The 23,246-nt window shown below is 39.0% G+C and overlaps 1 protein-coding gene and 1 non-coding gene across 51 annotated transcripts in view; both read left to right on the forward strand.

Annotated features, from left to right (window-relative positions):
• PUM1 (pumilio RNA binding family member 1) overlaps positions 1-23,246 on the forward strand; it is a 133,089-nt gene that overhangs the window by 74,464 nt on the left and 35,379 nt on the right. For 24 of the 50 annotated variants that reach the window (XM_072750462.1, XM_026014563.2, XM_072750440.1 and 21 more), the window contains 5 exons: positions 1,978-2,248; positions 12,164-12,257; positions 13,657-13,761; positions 17,800-17,951; positions 22,915-23,053. In XM_072750462.1, the coding sequence (XP_072606563.1) occupies positions 1,978-2,248; positions 12,164-12,257; positions 13,657-13,761; positions 17,800-17,951; positions 22,915-23,053 (761 nt within the window). Of the gene's footprint in view, positions 1-1,977; positions 2,249-12,163; positions 12,258-13,644; positions 13,762-17,799; positions 17,952-22,914; positions 23,054-23,246 lie in introns of all 50 variants that reach the window. The other 26 variants (XM_072750447.1, XM_072750449.1, XM_072750451.1 and 23 more) reach the window with 2 other exon arrangements.
• LOC112931840 (small nucleolar RNA SNORD103/SNORD85) lies at positions 23,164-23,241 on the forward strand. The gene has a single exon (XR_003237381.2). It is a non-coding gene; the product is annotated as a small nucleolar RNA SNORD103/SNORD85 (small nucleolar RNA).

Below are 23,246 nucleotides of genomic sequence, written 5' to 3' on the forward strand. Positions count from 1 at the left end.
TTTTGTTTAGCTTTATTTGGATTTTAGTTTTTTTTTTTTTTCCTTTTTCTTTTTCTTTTTCCCTTCCTTATCTATCTTTTTTTACCAATTGGGTCCAGTGCAGGCCATACCACAAAGACTGTAAGTTTACTGGTAAGGTGGAACTTTTTAAGAGCTGTCAGTGCCTGGTACTTTGCCAAAACAATAGCTTTTGCATTTGCATAGGGCTCTATTATTTGCAGAATGATTCTATAAATATTGTTTCAGTGATTTTCAAATATTAAAATCATCTGAGATGGATGCCTTGGGACTTTCCCTAAGTTTCTCCCAAATCACTAGCTTAACAGTAACCATGTCACTAATGGAAGTATGTCCTCTCTCTCTGGCCTGTCAGTGTGTAGAGAAACAGTTGAGAACTTACACATTATTTTATTCCAGACTCCTAAGCTCCCTAGGGAAGTGGGTGGGTCAGTGTCCTTTTCCTCAATTTGAAGAACCAGAGATGCAGCTTACATGACTTGTTTAGTCGTCTCCCTTCCATGGATGCTTCTCATTCCATCTCTGGTCATGATTGATTTGCAGGTTTTACCCTATAATTTAATATACACACTATTCAAATGACATTGTATATTTGTCTTCCACACTTGGCAATATTCTTCACTTATATAGGTAACTTTTAGTGATCATGTATAATTTTAAATATATAAAGATCCTTGGTCAGTGATATACAGGTAGAGAATTTAATTTTGAATAATTTCAATGTTAGTCTAAAGCTAATATATGTGTGTCTAAAACACACATCTGTCTTTGATCCTGATACCTACCAAAGCCAAAATTAAAAATTCATTTTGGATCATCGTTTGCAGAATAACATTCATTTGTTTAGTATTCCTAATTTAGTTTTTTAATCATGTGAGTATAAAGAATTATAGTCTTTAGAGTAAATTTGAGGCACAGAGTAATAACCACTTACCTAAGGTCTTTCAGATAAAGTGGATAACCTTTCCATCATGAACTTTAGGCAGCCTATAGCAGGGTTTGGTAGTATTTGACTTCTGGCTGGGTGGTGGTGGTAGGGCATGTGTGTGAGAAGGAATAGGGCAGTAGCTTTAATTTGTGCCAGTGTAGGGTTTCTTTGAGGGCTGAAGGTCACAGAATGTAGTCATAGGCTACACTCCCCTTACTAGAATGTAACAGTGTTCTATGTTAGTCTGATTTGGAATTACATTGTCCTGCAGTTCTTTTACATAGGGTGATTCGGTCCTGGTCACCCAAGATAGTGCTCTTTTCTGCCATGTCCTAGGATATTTATTAATAGTGCCCCCTTTTTGCTCTTAGAGGAGTATCCTGGTTTGGATGATAAATTATACCTTCACAGTACTTTTAATTCTTAGAGTTGTTTCTTCATCAGGGGCATATCCTAGATAATGAGTTTATTTTATAATTTTGTAAGGTTTGCTTCTGGTTTCTTAGAAGGGAAGACAGGCTTAGCACTGACCAGTACTACCAAGATAATACTTCAAACTTTTTTCGCCTAGAAAAATTTTTTTTAATAGAATCATTCTCATATATGGAATTTTCGCCTAGAAACTACTTTTTCCATCAGCTCTCTGTTTGAAGAGTAAGTGTTACTTTTGAGGGGGCTTAGTTTACTACCTGCCTTTTAGAATCTTTCCGTGGTTGCCACAGGAAGTTTTTTTTTCCAGTTCATTCATTGTTCTTCAAATCTGGGCCCTTTGGTTAAAGGGATTGTAAATTAATACTAGCTAATGTAAATTTACAGGGTGGGTTGTGGTGGGAAGGCAAGCAATAGAAGAATTTTCTTTTTACAGGATATAACATGTATACTCTGTAAAGTGTCTCTGGTTGTTTGTAGAAATAGTTTTAAGTACTGTTGATGATAAATTATGTTCAAGGACACTGTCCTTAAACTTGGGTTGCTGTAGTGTCCCTCCCCGCTCAAAATAAGGTTTAATGCCCTTTACTTTCTCTGTTTAGCCGTACCCCTGGTAATTGCCAGAACTCTGCTAATGAAGTGGATCTTCTGGGTCCAAACCAGAATGGTTCTGAGGGCTTAGCCCAGCTGACCAGCACCAATGGTGCCAAGCCTGTGGAGGATTTCTCCAACATGGAGTCCCAGAGTGTCCCCTTGGACCCCATGGAACATGTGGGCATGGAGCCTCTTCAGTTTGATTATTCAGGCACGCAGGTACCTGTGGACTCAGCAGCAGCAACTGTGGGACTTTTTGACTACAATTCTCAACAACAGGTACTGTGTGTGTCTCTCTGTCACTCTCTTTACTCTGTACCTCCAGCCAGCACATTATTCAAGTGACTAAGAATGGAAGGGACGGGAGGAGGGTGGCATTATTTTAGGCTACCGATAGCCTACCCTTCTTGACCTGAGAGTGATGTGGGCATCCAAAGCCTCTGTATCTTCCCCCTCAAGAGGCTGATTCCCATGCTGAGATTATTGGCAAGAGCCTACTCTGCTCTACATGTACTTCCTTTGGCTCCTCTGTCACCCCAGAGCCTGGGTAGTGGGTGAGATAGTGTTACCTCTTGTAACACAATCCTCTTGGATGCTAAATTAATCTCTCTAAAGATTAATATGATTGTGATGCTGTTGGTTCGTTTTATTTTTAAAATAGTAAACTCTGTTACCTACTGCTGGCAGGAGTCTGGTGTGAGGTTGTCTTATTAGTCCTGTCTTTTAATTGAGTAACTATAGATCACAAACATATCTGCTGCCTTTTAAGAGTTAAAATATGATTCGGGGGAAAAACACAAATCAGTCTGTGTAAAAATCTACAGTGATTACGTGGCTCTGTTTTCTCTGTAAATCCTTGGAAAACATGTATGTGCCTTCTGGTTTTTTAAGGCATGGTACGACTATCTCTGGGGTATACTGATCATTCTTAAAAAAAAATTTTTTTTTAAGTAAAAAGCCAGCTGCTGAATTATAAAAGGGCGCAGGTAGCTTCCCCATCTTGTTGGTACTACAAGCTCTCTCTTGTGGCTGGAAGCACTTTGATGGGCCATGAATGTCTGATACTCATTAATTTTAGACTTTAACATAAATACAAACCTCTAGGCTTCAGAGTTTAAAATCTCATTTTGAAGTTCAGAAATTCTACATCCATGGGGGAAATTGGCTTATGGTCTGTTCCTTTGTTGTCATAAATAGCTGATCTTAAATGAATTTTGTTGATAATAAAGCTAACCTCTTAATATTAGTAACAGTAATTATAACATTAATTATAAACAAAAGGAAATCCCTTAAGGGATGATGTGATATGTGTGCTCTGGTCATATCATATCTATTAGTTTTAATTAACAAACTCTTTTTCCAGAGAGTAAACTGTAAGTGTCCACTACTCTCCCTGTGGTTCCCATTAGAAATGCCACCTCTACGAAAGAACATTTTTTTAAAGATTTTATTTATTTATCTGAGATAGAGTGTTGTGTGCACAAGCAGAAGGGAGGGGCAGAGGGAAAGGGAGAAACAGGCTCCCGCTGAGCCTTGACACAGGACTCCAACCCAGGATCCCAAGATCATGACCTGAGCTGAAGGCAGACACTTAACGAAGCCACCCAGATGCCCCCGAAGAGTGATTTTTTGTGCCTTTTCTCTTCACTGTTTTGCCGCCTTTCACAGTGAATCCTCAAAACGGCAGTTTTGAGTGAAGCCAGAAATTACTTCAGGACTTCATGCTGCATCAGCAAATGTAGGGGACACTGTTACCACACAGACTTCAGCTTGCTCAGCTTAGGATAGGAGGATGGTAATTTCTCTGTCTAAATTGTGCCTGTAGGCTACTATTTTTTTTTTTTTTTAAGTAGGCTCTGCACTCATTGTGGAGCCCAATGCAGGGCTTGAACTCATGACCCTGAGATCAAGAGTCTGACGCTTGACTGACTGAGTTGCCCAAGCAGCCTGAGTGTAGGCTACTTCTAATCAGGATTCTTTAACCTGGTTATATCAAGAAGTTTTGCCTGAATTCTTTCTTTTACTTTGTCTTCTGTGGTCTGAACTCTGGCTATTTTTGGTGCTTAGCTTCCCATTCCCCATCTAATCCAGTCTAACCTTTTGCTTGTTATTGAAGCAGTACTTGTCTTCAACCTCTTGTGAAGAAAAACCTAATGCTTTTTCATTGAATTGTTCTTTACTTCATAATTGGAGTTGGGATTCTCTTTTGATGTATTGATCTCTGGTTTCAAACTAATTTTACGAATGTTTTGGGAGGCTGGATAATTATTAGAACTTGAGCAGATACGTCCTTTTACAAACTCACAAGCAGTTAACATGATTATGTCAAAGGTAGCACCTGCTTAGATTTATGAAGCCTGGGATGCCTTCACCACATATCCAATTTCAGCAATTTTTGAAACTGAACATTATTATTTTGACAAACTGTTGTTGGTTTTTGGCTTCCCGTGTGTGTCTTGGTTGAGGCAACATAGGGGCATGGTTTACCACCATCACGTGATGTGATCTTTGTTGTTTTATCCAAAGAGCCCATAATTCTTGCTTTTCTAAGTAGATTGTTTTAAAAATGGTCGCAGAGTGGACACTTTAATAACATGCCCAGGAACTACTGGGCCAAGACTTCTAAGTATTTTCAAGATCTTTAACCTCCCCGTGTCTCCTGCATAGAGGCCGGAGTAGCTGTTAATGAAGGTAGGATCCTTTTTCTACTGGAAATTGGTGTTTGACCTTATATTTTTTGCCTCCAATATTCCTTACTCTTTTGCTTTCCATTATATTTTATTCCTTTTCCCCTTTCTACTATTTTAATTGGTCATTCTTGAAGACCCAATGCTTGTTAGCTTTCTTGATCCCATATCAGGGAGTTGTATTGTCTGTCTCCTCTGAACTCTGTAGTGCTTTGTGCTTGCCTTTGTCCCGCCTTGTATTATAATTTCTTGTTTAATAGTCCTTGCTAGATTGTAAGCTCCTTAGGGTGAGCCCTGGGTCTGGTTCTTCTGTGTCTTCTGCTTTTGCTTCAGCAGACCAAGTTTTCAGGAAACTTTTTTCCATATCCCCCTTTATAATATCTCAATATTCCCCATATTAAATACACTTCCCCAGGGATCCCTGGGTGGCGCAGCGGTTTGGCGCCTGCCTTTGGCCCAGGGCGCGATCCTGGAGACCCGGGATCGAATCCCACGTCCGGCTTCCGGTGCATGGAGCCTGCTTCTCCCTCTGCCTGTGTCTCTGCCTCTCTCTCTCTCTCTGTGTATGACTATCATAGATAAATAAAAAAAAATTAAAAAAAAAATACACTTCCCCAAACTAAAATTTGGAACTAGCCTTCTAAGAGTTCTGGAGGCCACTCTTTAAGACCTAGCTTGTATTCTAATATGCAAGTCTTTTAGTTCTAGCCCACTAAGCTTGTGCCTCTTGTTCATAACTAGACCTGTACCGTATCCAGGAAATTACCTTCTTTATAGGGTCACAGTCTTCTGTTGCCATCTAATCAGAAAACTTATGTAATTCTTTTGAAATCTAATTTTGTTGATAACTTCAAGGAGATCACAGATTTGTAGGCTGTGGATTATAATTTTCTGTTTGCATTTTTTGTGCTCATCTGTAGCCAGGGAAATTTTTCATGATGAAATGGGTCCCCCCCCCACCCATAGCTCTCAGTTTAGTTATTGTGACTCATTTGGTTATTTAAATAGTGCAGGGAAGTACTCAAAGACAAGTTTAGGACATGCCCATGTGCTAGAACCTCAGACAAGGGAGAGCATACTCTATTCTGGGAAAGGAAGGACTTTTGGAAGAGTTAGATCTCGAACTATTCCTTGTGAGACTTGTTTATATCAGGAGAAGAGTGAAAATTCCACTGCAGGAAGAAGGAAAACGTAAAGGCTTACTATGAGAACTTAACAGGGCATGTTCAGTAGATAATGTAGTAGACATCCTCGGTGATGGGCGAGACTGGGAAACAGCGACTTGTGAGGTCACACAGGCAGGGTTATGGATCTTAGCAACTTTGCCGTGCTGCCCTATTGACAGTGACAAGACAATTCTAAGAAGGAATAACTTAATTACCATGGTTTAGTTTTTTGTGCTTTTAATTTTAGTAGCAATTGTAGACATTACTTACCCATATCAATCAGTTAATTATTGACGATTGTGTCCTTGTTACTTGCTACAGTTAATGAGGTAGCTTTATTTGTGATTTTATGTGATTTTTATGATGGGATCTAGTTTGGAATTTTTTTTTTTCTAGTTTGGAATTTGACAAAAATAATTACTTCTTAAGTCCTATTTCTTTTTAATCAGGATTTTGATTTGGTTTCATAAAGCTGTTAGTATCAACTTCTTTTGAGATACATAGTATAGGACAGCCTACAAATAAATGCAAGAAAGGTAATTTTCATTTAGTTCATTACAGACTTAATGGTACTTAGGCATACTTTGGGTTTTGGATAGTTAAATTACTTGTCTAGTCACTGTTTATGATAGACCTCACCTAAGATTTATTTAAAGCAAGGATTCCTTTTTTTGTGCCATGAACCCCTTAGCAGTTTGATGAGACCTGTGGGCTGAATTGTGTGAATGATGTATAGTATAAGTAGGTTTACAAAAGAACCAGTTATGTAGAAATAGTTACAGAAATATTTAATGACAAATTCAAGATGTATCTGCATTATCATACTATGTATGCTGCAGAAGTAGGCATACTAGTGATCATGATGGCTTTGGGATGTCTAGTAGTTCTAAAGGAACATGAAAATGTATGTGACTTTCCCCCCGCTTTATTCTTTCTGAGAGGGGCTGGGAGGAGCCGAAGGAGATGGAGAGAGAGATTTTATTTTATTTTTTTAAAGATTTATTTATCTATTCATGATAGAGAGAGAGAGAGGGAAACAGAGAGAGAGAGGCAGAGACACAGGCAGAAGGAGAAGCAGGCTCCTTGCCGCGAGCCCGATGCGGGACTCGATCCCGGGACCCCAGGATCGCGCCCTGGGCCGAAGGCAGGTGCCAAACCGCTGAGCCACCCAGGGATCCCCGGAGAGAGAGAATCTTAAGTAGGCTCCATGCCCAGCGCCAGAGCCAGACATGGGGCTGCATCTCACAACTCTGAGATCACAACCTGAACCGAAATCAAGAGTTGGACACTTAACTGACTGAGCCACCCTGGCATATGTGATTTCCATTGATGATTAAGTCACAGGTGTATAGCTAATGTTAATGTGGTATGTTGCCTATAATCATAATTGAAGGACATGCTAAATTTCATGAAAATAAGGATAATTTTACCTATCCCAAGTACAGAGATCTGGGGTTTAAGTATACCATACCTAATTTAGTGTGCTTTGAAATGCTTGTTGATATCTTTGGAGTATCGTCCCTTTTCCCCTCATTTTTCCCGTATTGTCTTCTCCTTAACCCTGGATGGTGAATAGTGAGCATTTTGAACAGTGAACAGTTCATAATAATATGTTTGTACCATTTTGTGTTATGGTACATGAGCACTCTTCTTATTTTAATGAAGAACCGTACAATTACTTTTATTTCCTTAAGTATATTTTATAAAGGTACTGCTAGATTTCATTATATTGCAGTTATATGTAGCAGAAAGCAAAGCTGGGATTACATCATTACAGATTAATCAGATTAATTGTTGATGCCTTTTATTTAGAATTCAGCTAATCTAAAAATAGCCTAATGTAGCATGTTGTACAAAATTACATACCGATGTACTAAAACTCCCCTCTTAAGCATGAAACAATACTCTGAAAATCATAATTGAAGTACAGATACATTCCCTCATTCCCTCATAGTCATAGGCAGATGGGAGAGGAAGTGGCAGACATTGCTTTTAAGAGTGTGGTAGTGAATAGATGTCATTCTTCTGAAGCCCGGTTTGTGCACAGTTTTAATATAGGTCTTTAATATTCTTGGCTTTCTTCTCAGTTGACAAGTGAGAGGAAGATTATTTTATCAGTGTCATGTATTGTCACTGTTAAAATGCTGACTAGCAGTTTGGTCACTTGAAACTTACCTTTATTGTTCTTTGACTTTGCTGAAAATTTAAATGATTTTCCTCAAAAAATACGTATTTAATTGATGGAAGGACATATTTTGTTTTTCCCACCTTGTTCAGAGATTATTTTGGAATCAGATTGTTCATCTGCTAAGGAAATGTGAAGTTTTCTTTTTTAAAAATTCAGCACAGTTTATATATGTACCTGTTTATCCAGAAATCATTGTTTATCATTGTAGTTCAGATAACCTGGTCAAACATGGACTTTTATCTGGAATCCTCAGACAGTAGCAGATTTCACATATTTTGTGTACTGCCTGCCATGATAAACTTTTTTTTTTTCTTAAAAGATTGATGTTATAGTCCCACCATTGATGTTATAGTACGAAGGTCTTTTCTCTGTGAATCCTTACAACATCCCCATGGGAAGGGCAGGAACTACATTTTTATAGGTAAGAAAATTAAGACCTCATGAAGCTAAGAGAATTACTGAAAGTCATCTACTACAAGTGATGGGAACATCTGTGTTCCAGTGTGTCTAGCTCTGGGCTGTGTCCTTTGGACCCAGTACTAGAAACACAAAGCCTTTTGATATATGGGGTTGTCTCACCTGCAAATTCAGTTGCATTTGTGGCTTTCTCTGCATGGAGTATATAGCAAAACGTATTTTTCCACTATAAAATAAAGAAGGTTTTTCTTCCTTCCCTGTTATATTTGTGACCCTGTTGACAGCAGTTGGTGCTCATGAACTCAGTGGGATTTTTGACTTTAACATTCACTCCCAGGAATTTTGCCCTCTGCTTTCCTCATCCTGAGCTGCCTTGTTGGGGGAGGATCTGTCAGAGGTACTCACAGAAGGGCCATGCCTATATGGGGGTACTCCCCCCCCATTCATCAGAAAGAACACACATAAAGGACTGTTCCTAGCGCTTTTACATGTGTTAATTTTAATGCTTCCAGCAACCTTATGAGTTAGCCATGTCTTTATCCTCCCTTCTCAAGAGAGGAAGAGAGTGAGAGAGGTTCACTTTACTCCGTGTCATGTAGTCTGCATCAGAGCTGAGATATGAATCCAGGCTTTCTGGCCCCAGAGTCTGCACACTTATCCCCTGTGTATACAGCCTTCAACTGGTCAAAATCCAGGGCTTGCCAGACATTTTATTTTGGTGAGGAAGGAGGGTAGTCTTTCACATATATCAGCTCCGTATTTAGGTATTCCTCCACATTCTGAAAACTCAACAGCTGTTTTTATGCCAAGAAGTATTATTGATAACATAATCATAGTAGTAGCTATCTTTTATCACTTAGCACTATGCTGGGTGTTTTTGACTGCCCCTTTCTGCAATAAAAACTGCAGGGTATCTTTTCTAAAGTCATGTAGTGACAGAGAAGGGAGTCAAATCAGCTTGCTTGTGTAGTTCCCAAATTATGCCTTCAGTGTTTTTTATTAGGAACCTTCATGAGCTTGAAATAGTTGAAATATTTTCCCTTGTATTCAGTTTCTTGAACAACTTAAGAATTCTAACTGAGGACATTGTAATCAGTAGTAGCACATTTATCATTATACCAACCTTAAAACAAGCATTCTCTCCAAATCTCACAGTATTGTGTTCCTCAGTTATCATTGGCTTGCTTTCTGAAAATGATGAAAATGTTAACAGAGCTCAGTGCTTTGCCCAGCAGATGGCATTTGTATGAGTTTTTCAGGATCCTTTGGAATCCATTACTTGCCAATTATCCAATTTTGTTTTTGAATACCCTGTATTTCCAGTTAATATTGAGCCATTTACATAAAGAGAATGTGCCAGAATTGCTGTAATCTATGCTATAATCAAATCTGCTTGCTGTAGATGATAATTTACTTTTGTTAATTGTTTACTGCAAAAAGCATTCAAGAAAACAATTCCTTCTCTATTCACCATAATCACTGAGCTATCAATCAACTCAAACACAGAATATGTGGGAGCTCTTGTAGGACCAGTATGTTTTTAGTTAAAAGTAATGGTTTCCACTTCTCAAAGTGTAAGTGGTGGTGAGAACCACAAATTGATGTTATGCAGAATGGCTAGTATTTACACACACTGGATATTTATGGGTATAGCACACATAACATTTAATGAGTTAAAAACCTATGAAGTGAGGATGAGTCAGATAGCATGGCAGTGACCACTCTTTTGGTGAATAATATCATTTCAAGAGTTCTATTCTGGATACACCATCTTTATTTCCCTAGCTCCATGTCACAGTGCCTCGCTAAGTAACAGGTGCTCAAAATATGTTTGTTGAATGAATTATTTTCTTTGCAGCATGGCAAAGAAGTGTAGAGGGAAGAAGCTAGCATGAGCAGTGTCTGCGATGTTAAATATTTCAAAGGGTTTGAGGCTAGAAAAATTCCAGAGACCCATTGAAGACACAGTAGATATCCAAGTGAAACTATGAGGTATTTTTACAACCTTGGAAAAAACTTAGAAACAACTTTTCACTATTTTACTGTAATGTTTTCTTCCTTGTGGCTGCCCCTGTTGGGTGAACTGCTTCTTGTTGGTAGGAATACTGTGGGATACTGTCCTTTAGATAAGACAGCCATATGAAAAACAACTTAGAAAAATCACAGGATCACAGTTAGCTGATAGTACTGACTGGCTGTTGTCCTTCAGCGAATAGTTGTTTTGGTAGGTTTGTCTATAAATCCCAGTATTGCTTTTAAACACTTGATATTTAATCATTGAATGTAAAGGAGTGCTTGTCTTTTTACCAGCATCATAATGAAGTTTCTTTTTTGTTTAACCTTTGAAAATAAAACTCAAAAGTATTTTTGAAATCTTTACAGTTACTTTTGATTTACTTTCATTCTCTAAAGGCAAAGGCCAATTTTACTCTGGTTTTTAGAAAGAGGAATACTTCTCTTCAAAGAGAGGTAACAGATGAAGTTGGTCAGTATGTCTGAAATATTCACCTTTTGTTTTCTTTATATTTAAAATCCACCTACTTATATAAAATCTTTCCACCACCTAAGATACCATTGCAGCCCAGCTCTGATGATAATGAAGCTGACTTGGTGGGATGACATTATCTTTTAATGTCTAAAACAGGTCTCTTTATGAGGAAACCTATTATTTAAGATCTGTAGTGTCCATTATTGATCATGCAATGATGTTGGCTGAGCTGTTAAGAACTGTAGAAAGAGCAGGTTGGGATGTTGAAGGTCCTTTGTAGAGAGGTGCCTCTTCAGTAAATATGCTATCTGACATCAGCAGATGAAGACGTTTTCAGTATGACTCTCTGGAAGGTGGCATGTCAAGGCAATCAAGAACCCCTTTGCATCAGTACTATTTATGCTAAAATGTGTTGCTGCCTTACTCAGTGTTGCATCCCTAGTCCCTTGCACAGTGCCTAGCAGGTATTGATTTTGTAATATTTGTTGGATGAATGAGTGAATGATTGACCTTGTATTAAGATAGAATTTTGGCATATTCTTAGTGTCAGGACCTTTGCATTCCTTTCCTGTTCTTGTGAACTAAGAAGTGTGCTAGGTGTGAGCTCATAATCCAGGTTTTGTTAGGAGCAGCTGTATTTCTGTTGTTTGGTTTCCTACACATAAAGAATAGGTATCCTAGGAAACCAGAGGGCCCCCCAAAGTTGGCAGCTGTCTAATTTATGCATTATGATAAGCCACTATTTGAAGAAGGTATCCACTGTCATTTCCCTGGGAAGAGCAGCCAGAGGGCAAAATGAACACTTTTCATTTTCCTTGCCAAAATGTGAGTAGGTGAGGATTAATTCAAAGTTTGGGTTCTCAAAAGAGCTGAAGAGTAGTTACAGCACTAGGGTGTAAGTCATTTTTTAGATTTAATTTTGAATGTGCCTTGGATTAGGTAGGCCCCTTAGACCTGTTTATAGCCATTACAGCATTTTGTATGACTGTGGTTCAGGAGACATCTAACCTGTGAGATAGTGGGCAGCACATGGGAACTGGGTGCATCAAACTGAGGTAAAGGAGGAGAGGGAAAACAGAACTATGAAGCATCATGATACCATCGAAAAAGGAATGGAGTAGAGCGTGAGAACATTTTTGTTTAAAAATGTCATTTCTGAACAAGGGTTTATAGAAATTTCTCTGCAGAGTTTTAAAAATTATTCCGAGACAGTTTCTCTAACCTCATCACATCTTTTTCTTACTTCAGCTGTTCCAAAGACCTAATGCACTTGCTGTCCAGCAGTTGACAGCTGCTCAGCAGCAGCAGTATGCACTGGCAGCGGCTCATCAACCTCACATCGGTAAGTCTTTGAGTGTGTGGTGCCTGTGCTGTAGGTGTGGCCTCCCTTGTTAAGAGCGTGAGCTGCTGTGAAACTCCTAGTGTAGAGTGATTATAATAACGTCCAGACAGATCCCTCAGAGTAGATGGCCTCTTCCTCTTGTCCAGTTGTCTTTTGCCACATTCTTTATGTTTGGCAACCTTCTAGACTTCAGTTCATAAGATTTCTTAGTGTCCAGGTATTGGTCTGCCTTCGCTGTCTTAGGGTTTAAAGTACTTAACTACAGTAGTGACTAGCATCAACTCTGTTGGGAAGATTGGATGAAATTGATGGCATAAGAATAGTTTTGTTCTTGTTAGGGTTGCCTAGATTGAATATGTCAACTTCTCATTAAGTAGCAGGTAGTACCTATAAATTCAAGCAGCATGTATTGAAGGTCTGAAAACATACTCTCTTTTAATTATTGGCTTTTAAAGTAGCTTTGCCTTTTTCCTATAGCATGTGTTAGTGTTTTGGTATACATATTTTGTCTTATTGCCTAGACCATCCCCTCCCTGTCCTGGACCTTTTTAAAGTTCTCTTTGAAACAAAGCGCTATGTGTGTAAACAAGTATGTGTAGATTTTTTTTTTTTAATGTGTCAAAATGATATGGATGACTAGAAAGGAGATCACTAATCAAGGTTATGGTATGCTGTAGAAGAAAAGACTACCTTCCAACCTAAATGTATTAAGGCAAGGCATGACGGCCTTTGCCTGGGTCTGGTTTAATTTATAATTGAAGATGCTAGTCTTTATAAATACCATACATTTTGAGAAAAATGGTTTGGAAAATTGCTTATTATTATTATTATTATTATTATTATTTTAAAGATTTTATTTATTTATTCATGAGAGATGCAGAGACATAGGCAGAGGGAGAAGCAGGCTCCCTGCAAGGAGCCGGATGTGGAACTTGATCCCGGGACCCAAGGATCATATACTGAACCAAAGGCAGTCGCTGAACCACTGAGCCACCCCAGGCGTCCCAGGAAAATTGTTTTAAGTGGAGATAAATTCTTCCCTCCATCCCATTACAAAGTCTTTTAAATGGCTTTATTTTAGCCTGCTATAATTTTAATAGTCTTTGAGAAATTGTGCTAAATTTAAAACTGCCTAACAGTTTAAATTGTTAGCAAAGGTAAACAAAACAAAAACGAAAAAAAAAAAAAGAAGCAAAACAATAGATAAATATCACCCTGATCTTTAGTATAGGGATTATTTTATCTTTTTAGAAGTCCTCTTTCCTCTCAACCTATCTTTGTCTTGTCTTTTTTCTTTTTTTCCTCACCTGCAGCCTGGATTGTGTAGCCAAACTGTGTAGGTATTTGGTAGGGCTGAAGTCCTAGTCGGGTGTGTTTTTACTGACAGGTGTGTTTTCAGCAGGTTTAGCGCCCGCTGCGTTTGTCCCCAATCCATACATCATCAGTGCTGCTCCCCCGGGGACGGACCCCTACACAGCTGGACTGGCTGCAGCGGCGACACTAGGTGAGGTGTTCTTCTGCATGCGGGATTTTGTCCCCTGCTATAAAGTCATGGTGGCTGGCATGCGTTCTTTGTACTCTGTCCTGAATCCAAGTCTCCGGTTGGAGATTTTTCTCCAGATTTCTGCTGTCTTCTCCCTGCCAGCTAGATAGTTCTCCTTCACTGTCCTCAGGCTTGAACATATCCAAAGGCAAATTCATGAGCTGCTTCCAGTATGGGTGTTTATGATCCATGGAACCACCAGTTGCTCATAGATAGTAGATAGTTTGGGGGAATTTCCCCTTTTCTAGGTCTTCCTACTTCCTGTGGTCTGCCATGGTCCAGATTCTTAGGCTCTTTGCGTAGACTTTGGCAGCTGTTCTCACTTACAGGATCCTAATTTCCTTACCCCCTACCACTTCCACCCCCCGAAGGGTTCTCAAAACTGTTTTAAACACAGATCTTACCTTTTCACCTTTCTGCTTTAAATTCCTAATTTCTTTTCTTTCTTTTTTTCCTCATACTGTATTATCTTTAATAAACCCGCAGCACTCGGCATCATCTGCCATTTGGTGTTTTCTCAGAGAAGAAGCCTGTCACTGATTTCTGTCTCATCTACCCACAAATAGCACTCCAAGTTATCTGACATGACTGATTATTCCATCCTAATTGGGTGATGGTGTGTTGTTCCCTGGAATCGCTATTTTCAAGGAGCTGCCTTGGCATTCTTAGAATTAGTGAGGATTGGGACCCATTACGTATAGGGATTGATCTCTCTTTGACTTGTATGTGAATGTCACAACATGTATGCCACTTTCTCCCCTTCCAGATTGGCTCTCACTGACTCACACCATACATTCTAGTAGTGCTAAACTGATTTTAGCATACTGCAGACACCATGCTGGCTTAGGCCTCTGTGTCTTTGGACACTGTCTCCTTAGTCCTCTGTAGTAAACTCTTCCCAGTCTTTGCCTGGGAATCTCCTTAGCTGGCATTGTCACCACCTAGAAATCCTTCCCTTGCTGACCCCCAATTCCTTCTCTATTACTACTATTATTTTGCATTTATTTGCTCATGGGTATATACAGGAGTGGTTTTGTTTTCCTTGAGATTGAACTCTTTCAAAAGCAGGCTTTCCTGTTATGTGACTCTGGAGCACAGTTGCCATTGTGAACTCAGACACAATATAAAATTTCTTACTATTTTCTTTGGAATTGTTCACATTTTGGTGTGTATTGTGGTGGGAGCATATGTAGTATGGTTCCTGTATGCCTCTTTTTTCTAGAAATAGAAAGCTCTTCCTAGCAGAATGATCTTTGCTAACTACCATTAGTATTTATTTGGCCGTTATTAACTATTTGCCAAGCAATGTGCTGAGTGCTTTTCTTTCATATGAGTTGTTGGATGATGGGTTGTGGTTTTTGTGGTTTTTTTTTGTTTTTGTTTTTAGATTTTATTTATTTAATTTTAGAAAGAAAGGACTCATGCATGAGCGGGGGTAGGGGCAGAGAGAGAGAGAGAAAATCTCAAGCAGACTCTACTCTGAGCATAGAGCCCAACCCATGACCCGAGCTGAAACAGAGTCAGATGCTTAAGCAACTCACTCATCCACGTACCCCAGATGATGGTTTTATAGATTAGGAATTAGGTCACAGAGAACTTTTTTTTTTTTTTTTTTAAGATTTTTAAAAATTTATTTATTCATGAGAGAGAGAGAGAGAGGCAGAGACACAGGCAGCGGGAGAAGCAGGCTCCACTCAGGGAGCCCTATGTGGAACTCGATCCTGGGTCTTCAGGATCAGGCCCTGGGCCGAAGGCGGTGCTAAACCGCTGAGCCACCCGGGCTGCCCGAGAACTGTCTTTTTTTGAGTTCACACTACTTAAATATTACAGAGTTGGAGTTTGAACCAGGCCTAACTCAAGTCCATTCACGCACGTCACTACAGTGTACGATGCCCATACTATATTGAATTGTCTTTTCTCTACTTTCTTTCCTCTGCTAACATACTATGTTATTTAAAACAAAGAAGTGTTTTAGGAATGACACACTTGTCCTCCCTGAGATCATAGTTTGAAGATAAGAGTCTTGCTCTTTATATCCATCTGCTGAGCCAAACTGAAAAAGACTTCAGTGCTTTCACATAGAACCAGTAATGTTAACCACCCAAACTGTGAAACTGCATATGCTTATGGGGTGTTCATCACAGAAGAATTGAAGCAGGCATCCTGATGAGTCAAGCTCAATTGACAATGCACCCTGGGGGTATTTTCCTAAGTGTAGTCAGAGGCCATGTGACCAGGGAAAGTAGTAGAAATACTAGTTGAGAAAATTTAGAGGATTATATAAATATTTATGGTAGCAACAGTCTGTGCACAGTTGAAGGTGGTTTTCTGAACTTGTGGCAGAGCCTTGGGTCTGTCATTGCAGGTTGCAGCCCAGGCTTTCCCCATGGATGTGGCAACACCCTCACCCCTATCATACCCATTTATTTGCAGGTGAAGAAACTAGGGCATAGGTTAGGTCTCCATTGTGTTGTTTTCTCTTCCATTCTCTTCTGTAAATGCCCAAGACCACCCTACTTTGTAAACACCAATCAGGTGGGTTTAGAGGCTCCCCACTCTAATTTGGAGATAACAATTCTTAGACTCCTCAGGGTCTGAGGAGTTAAAAAAATTTTTACCCCTTTGCTTATTATAAAAAAAATTAGCTTCTACTGTAACCTAGCTTCCCTAAGCAGCATCTTTATTTTGCATCCACATGGTATTTCACTGTGGGCAAACTTAACGAACAGAGCTGCTTGATTTTGGCTAATAGGCCCACAGGTACAGAAAATGCCTAATCCGATATGTCAGAGCAGTATTGGGCAGTGATGTAGTTGGACTTGTTTGTATCTTAGAAGCTTGAAACTGGAAACAAAATACATGTTCCAATTTATGTTGACTTAATGAAACCTGTGTTTCTGCAGGATTAGCTACCGTGTCAGAAAAGACACATTTGAAATAGGTCTTTGGAGCTCCATATAAAGGCAATATTATTATTCAGTCAAATTGTAGATATTTTAACCTCTGTGTTTTAAGAAACTTATCATTGGAGATGTGTTTCAGCAGATATGAAGGGCTGAGTTTGGGCCCTTGTCTTGGTTGGCAGAATGAAGCCTTGATGTTTGTTGCTGCCATCTTCAGAGAGTTCTGTGGTGTAGATTCTGCTGCACCCAGGCTGCCATCTGCATGACTATGTTACCTCTGTGTTGTCTACTGTGTATGGCAGAGACTGTAGCGAGAGCTTGTTGCCAAAGAAGGTGAACAGATCATTGAGACTGAAGCAGAATGCTTGGTTTTATTTAGGATACTCAGCAGGTCTATAAAATTTTGCTTCTGTTTCTTTTCAGCATTGACTTAAACTCCAAATTTCATATATCAGTGTCTGAATGTAGTGTTGAATGACTTCTAACGCAGAGATAAGAAGACCAAGCCTCTTAGAAATTGAGCAGTGGAGGTTCAGTGGAGTTCCTGGGTTATGTTGTGGAAGACTGATGGATTTTCCTGCTTCCAGAGTTAATGAAGCATCAGGGCCCCTGTCCCCATCAATCACCTCCGGTACTATCCTTACCATTGAGAGGAGGGCACAGCTTAATCTTTTGTTCTCTTCCTTCACTTGATGCACACAGACTCTCCATTTACTTCCCTTCAGACAGCAAACTTTCTGTCCCATATCCTTTCTTAGGGGAAGCACAGGCCTTTGCCTTCTTCCTGACCAAGGCCAATTCCTCCGTCTGTTCTCAAGCTCATCACCTTACAACTTCCATAAGTTGTGATATCTTTAATGTTTTGTCCTTTACTGGCTTCTTCACTTAGGCCTGGAGTAAATTACTGACTTCAGAAGACATAAAAATATAAAAATATTTTCTATTTTTCAAAAACAGAATTCACGATCAGCTAGAATGAATCAGTATATTCTTACTGTTTTACTGTAGGATCTGCTGAGTCTGTTGTAGTCTTCAAAAACCCTAAGATGATTCTGACTTGTCTAAACTTGCCTTACCTTTCTCTTGCTATTTTTAGGCCCGGCTGTGGTCCCTCACCAGTATTATGGAGTCACTCCCTGGGGAGTCTACCCAGCCAGTCTTTTCCAGCAGCAAGTAGCTGCTGCTGCGGCAGCAACTAATTCTGCAAATCAGCAGACTACCCCACAGGCTCAGCAAGGGCAGCAGCAGGTAAATGTAAACAGAATTTACCGTAAGTGAATTTTAGTCATCATGTATGATTAAAAGGTAATGTTGCTCCTGATAGAGAAATGGCTGTGGATCTGCGAGGTCCAAACATCTGGTGTGTGTTACCTGAGTCCAGGCTCAGACTTAATGGGGCTTACCGACTGTCTTTTATGATCAGGTTCTTGGTCTGTGTAACTAGGTAAGATCATGAGATCAGGAGAAAAGTGCATAGAGGATGGTCCGTCTGGTTAAGGGTACATGGTTAACAAGTGGTAAAGTGAGTACTCATTCTGCTAATAAAAGCTACTTTTCTGCCATAACTATGGAATGCCATTGCTGCCTTCCGAGCACTGTTCTCAGGTCACCTCTACCTCTCCTGCAGGCTGCTTGCCATGGAAGCAGAGGCTCATTTTCTATACTGCTTATTGAGAACATCAACTGAACTGGATATAAATCTTTAAACCTATTTGGACTATTTTAATTTAGAGTAATAAGAGCTTTTTAAAGAGTTGAGAAAGAATAATTAACTGAAAATTAAGTATGCCCTTTTATTTTGAATAGACCGTTTTCTCCTGCTTGGTAGAAAAACACCTGTTAATTGCTGAAAATTGTGGTGAATTGGAAAACTCAAAGGAAAAAAATCCTCATGTCAGGATAAAACAATATTAATGGGTGGTATTGTCATTCTAGCTTTATTATTCAGTTTCTGATAAAATTGGGGTTATGCTGTCCACATAGTTTTGAGTTTCTATGATTTTTACAGTTTTCCATGTTATTTAGTGCTTTAAAAAAAAAAAGATTTTATTTATTTATTCATGAGAGAGACAGAAAGAGGCAGAAGCATAGGCAGAGGGAGAAGCAGGCTCCTTGCAAGGATCCCAATGTGGGACTCCATTCCAGGACCTCGGGATCACACCCTGAGCCCAAGGCAGATGTTCAACCACTGAACTACCCAGGTGTCCCTATTTAGTGTCTTTTTTTTTTTTTAATAAAATGACCTCCATCCCTTTTTTTGTTTTTGCTTTTTTAAAAGATTTTATTTATTTATTCATGAGAGAGAGACAGAGACAGAGACATAGGCAGAGAGAGAAAAGCAGGTTCCATGAAGGGAACCTGATGTGGGCCTGGATCCCGGGACTCCAGGATCACGCCCTGGGCGGAAGGTGGGCACTGAACTGCTGAGCCACCCAAGTGTCCTTATTTACTGCTTTTTAGAAATAGTTACTATCTATCTTTAAATCTGTCAGAGAGCATCCCGTACTTTATTTTCACCAGTTTACCATTATTTGATATTTAATTTAGCAATATTTTGATGTTACAAAGTAGACTGATACCCTTTGCATAAATGTATGATTATTTCCATGGAATAAATTCTGAGAAATGGTGTCTTTTTCCAGCAAATACAATGAACATTTAGGCTTTGATACACATTGACACATTAAAGCTGTCTTTGAGACAACACACCATGCTCGTATATGTACATGTGACAGGATACAAACAAGAATGCTTTGGTTTTTACTAGTCCCGCTAAGAAAATATATGTTTAATTTTTAGATTCTGCTAAATTAGAGAAAAAACACAGGTTTTGAAATTTTAGTCAACTTATCCTGGGTCAGCAATTTTAGAATAAGAGAAATTTTTGAAGCTAATGCACGATTTTCTTTGCAGTAGATATAATTCTTATTACCAGACATGTGAGAGAATTTAGCAGATAATTTGTTGACATAGAGTGATCCCTATTAATACATTTAATAACTTACTCTTTGTGGATAGTCAGTATTTATTTGTGTGGCGCTCTTTGTGTTTAAATGGCTGCCATATAATTGTGGATTTGGTAGACAGATGTAATTGCTGTGTTTTTAAAATTAGTTCTATTAGAGTGCACAGGAAAAATAGTAAGTAATTATTGAAAGCTTTTTGTTTAAAGCTAAGTGCTCTACCTATAATTACTTTTATTTTTTCTAATTCTGATAAATTATGTGACTTCCCTTCATAAGATTGAGGAAATGGAATTTCTGTGCCCAGCGTCACAAAGATAGTAAGTTGTTAAGATTTGAACAGAAATCTATAATTTGACAACTTGTATTATTTTCTGACCATATTGTGGTGTTTGAGTTAGAGAAAACCCGAGGTCTGATCTTTGTTCTAACCACTGACTGATTGCACCTAAGGGCAAATTGAATGAATATAGAAAATATAGAGAAGCTCTATCCTTAGCCATAAAATGGGCATTGTAATCATTTACATTTCAGAGTTTTCTGTCATCCACAATTATAAACTCTATTGAGGAAAGGTTACTGGCATTCCTTTGTAATAAGCAGCCATATTTTAGTTCCAGTGTTGTTTTTATCAGTTTTTGGTTTCATTTGTTTTAGGAAAATATGATTTTCTTGGTGAGCTGCTTTGTCATAGTCATGAAATGAGAGGCACTTTTTAAAGTTTGCTTTTGACCTTTTGGCTTTGACATTTTTATCAGAAAACAGAACATTTGTTATGTGTTAGGCATGGTAACTGTTTAACACCTAATTGCTGGAACTTTGAGCACAGTCAGTGACATACCAGCCGCTCCATCTTGTGATTCATTTTCACCCGTTTTGGAGGTTCCTTTGACATCTGACAAAAATTTTGTTCTTTTCTATTTCAAAATGTTTGCTAAAGAAAAACTTCCTGGGTGTTGGGTTGAAGCCCAGTACCTGTTGGCAGACTTGGTGGTGATTTGGTGTTAGATATGGCATTTTGATAGAGAAGCATTTAGAATGACTTCTGAACTTTCCAGACTGGGGGAGACTGTGTAGATGATAATTTTCATCAAGCATGATGAACTATAGAAGGATGAATGGTTATTAATTAAAATATCCCCACTGAGCCATATACTTGCGTGTTAAGTATTAGTAGATCTCAAATGCTGTATTTAAAACAATGCCTTTGAAAATAAATTTGAATTTAACAGCTTTTGCCTCATAAAGTTAAATAGTAAGCAGACTCTGAGAATAGGGTTTTACAAACAGATATTCAGTCATTTTTGTTGATTTTATTTGATTAAACTGTTACTTGTAAGATTCTACGTATTTATTTCCACAAAATCCAGACTTGATAGCCATTGATGAAATGAAAATACATGAATATTGGCAGCTGACTTAAGAACTTTGATTAATTGTCAGGGTCCCACACAGATTTCTAGACCATGGACAAGAAGGAAACCATTGCTCTTCTCATTAAACCTGGGCCTAGTAGTCTGGCCTGGCTCCCTCTTCAGGCACCTTGTCCTTCCCCTGACCCCTGACCTTGTATACAGCTCCTAACCACACACATACCTGGTTATATGCCCTGTGGAAATGATGTTTGCATATATGTTTTATTTGTTCTTAAACATGCTGTTTACTTTTCCTAGAATAAGAGCCCTTCTGGGTCATTGGTTAGACATCTTCTAAGTCTTGGTATAAAAACACTCACTTTGGCAGCCTCCCCAGACTCTTCTGTCTACGTGGATTGAAGCACTTCTCTTCATGTAAAGTCCATTAGATTCTTTAAGTCACAAACAAATAAATATTTTGATAGTAATTAGTTGTGGGTTATTGATTGCCTCCTGGGTACTAGGTATTGTGCCTTGCAGACATCAATACTCCCAACAGATCTGCAAGGTCAGCTGTTTCCCTCACGACTTTTACAGATAAGGAAATAAGAAACTTGGAGTCAACTAAGTGTCTACACATCTCTTCTTGCCAGTGTGGACAGTGTTGTTTCCCTTATTCTCATTTAATAAATAGTTGATTATTAGTGGTGTTTCTCTTTAACATTTTTTTACCAGATAGTACCAAGAATAATCTGTACCCAGGTTCCTGACCATATGTCTAACTTTTATAAAGAGCAGAGTGATAGTAAAAGTGATCTGATGAGAACTTTCTTGGCATTTTTACTTGCTGGAGTATATAGATCATGTGGATTAGATTATTCAGAGCATTCAGAATAAGAATGATTACCAGCATTTGGATACCCATGTTTCCTTAATAAAAGTAGATCCTGGGATCCCTGGGTGGCGCAGCAGTTTAGCGCCTGCCTTTGGCCCAGGGCGCGATCCTGGAGACCTGGGATCGAATCCCACGTCGGGCTCTTGGTGCATGGAGCCTGCTTCTCCCTCTGCCTGTGTCTCTGCCTCTCTCTCTCTCTCTCTGACTATCATAAATAAAATAAAAATAAAAATAAAAATAAAATAAAATAAAAGTAGATCCTTCAGCACAGTGACAGAAATGGTATTCTGTACCGAAAAGGCAGTGTTCCTGACACTCATCTCCATTTAGATTGCTGTCTATTCTGGAATTTATGAGAGGAGAAATAGAAACAGGTCAGAAGCCTCCTAAATCAAATCTTGTGAGCTCATTTGGGGCCAATCGGGCCTTGTTGAATGGGAATAGTGTTAGAGGGTAGAGAAGGTGTTCTTATATTCCATTAAAAAAAATATAGACTCAGGTGGGTTTGTCCCCCCTTTAGACACAGATATTTTAATCTAACTGTGGGTAAATTGCTCATGTTTATCCTAATCTCCCCTCCCTATTCCATCAGAATCCTCCATCACCCACCTTTTGTCAGAGCACTGACATTTTATAGAGTTACCTTTTATTTTCTGCCTCATTGACTAGAACAAAAGCTTCAAGAGGGCAGGGGCTTTGTCTCTTTTATTCATTGCTTTAGTACCTGCCAAATGGTATTCATTATGCATTTGATTAATGAAATATATTTTTTATGCTTTTGGCTGCTTAACAGGTAGTAATGTGTAAGAATGGTAGAATTAAACTTCACTAAATGAAATGTTACTGATTGAACTTTTATCCTAATAGCCATGCCATATAAAATTGTAGGAAAAATGGTTTACAACTATGAGTTTTTAAAGTTGGCCAAGCTTTAGCACACAGTGGGTCTTAGGTATTTTCATTGAGAAGAAAGCAATTGATTTATTTCTGTCTCCCAGGTTCTCCGTGGAGGAGCCAGCCAGCGTCCTTTGACCCCAAATCAGAACCAGCAGGGACAGCAAACAGATCCTCTGGTGGCAGCTGCAGCAGTGAATTCTGCCCTTGCTTTTGGACAAGGACTGGCTGCAGGCATGCCAGGTGAGGCTGCACTGTTGTTCCTACTACTTGGAGGGAAAAACACAGTCTACTTGTTGGGGGAGATTGTGAGGAGAACAGGCAGTTCTTTGAGCTTGTAATTATATTTGGGGACTGGCAAGGATGACATACACTTGCCCTCACTTAGACCATAGTTCATTGATGAGAGCACCTAATTGTTCTGAGCCAGTCTTCA

This window comes from Vulpes vulpes, chromosome 2 (genome assembly GCF_048418805.1).
Source record: "Vulpes vulpes isolate BD-2025 chromosome 2, VulVul3, whole genome shotgun sequence".
NCBI lineage: Eukaryota > Metazoa > Chordata > Mammalia > Carnivora > Canidae > Vulpes > Vulpes vulpes.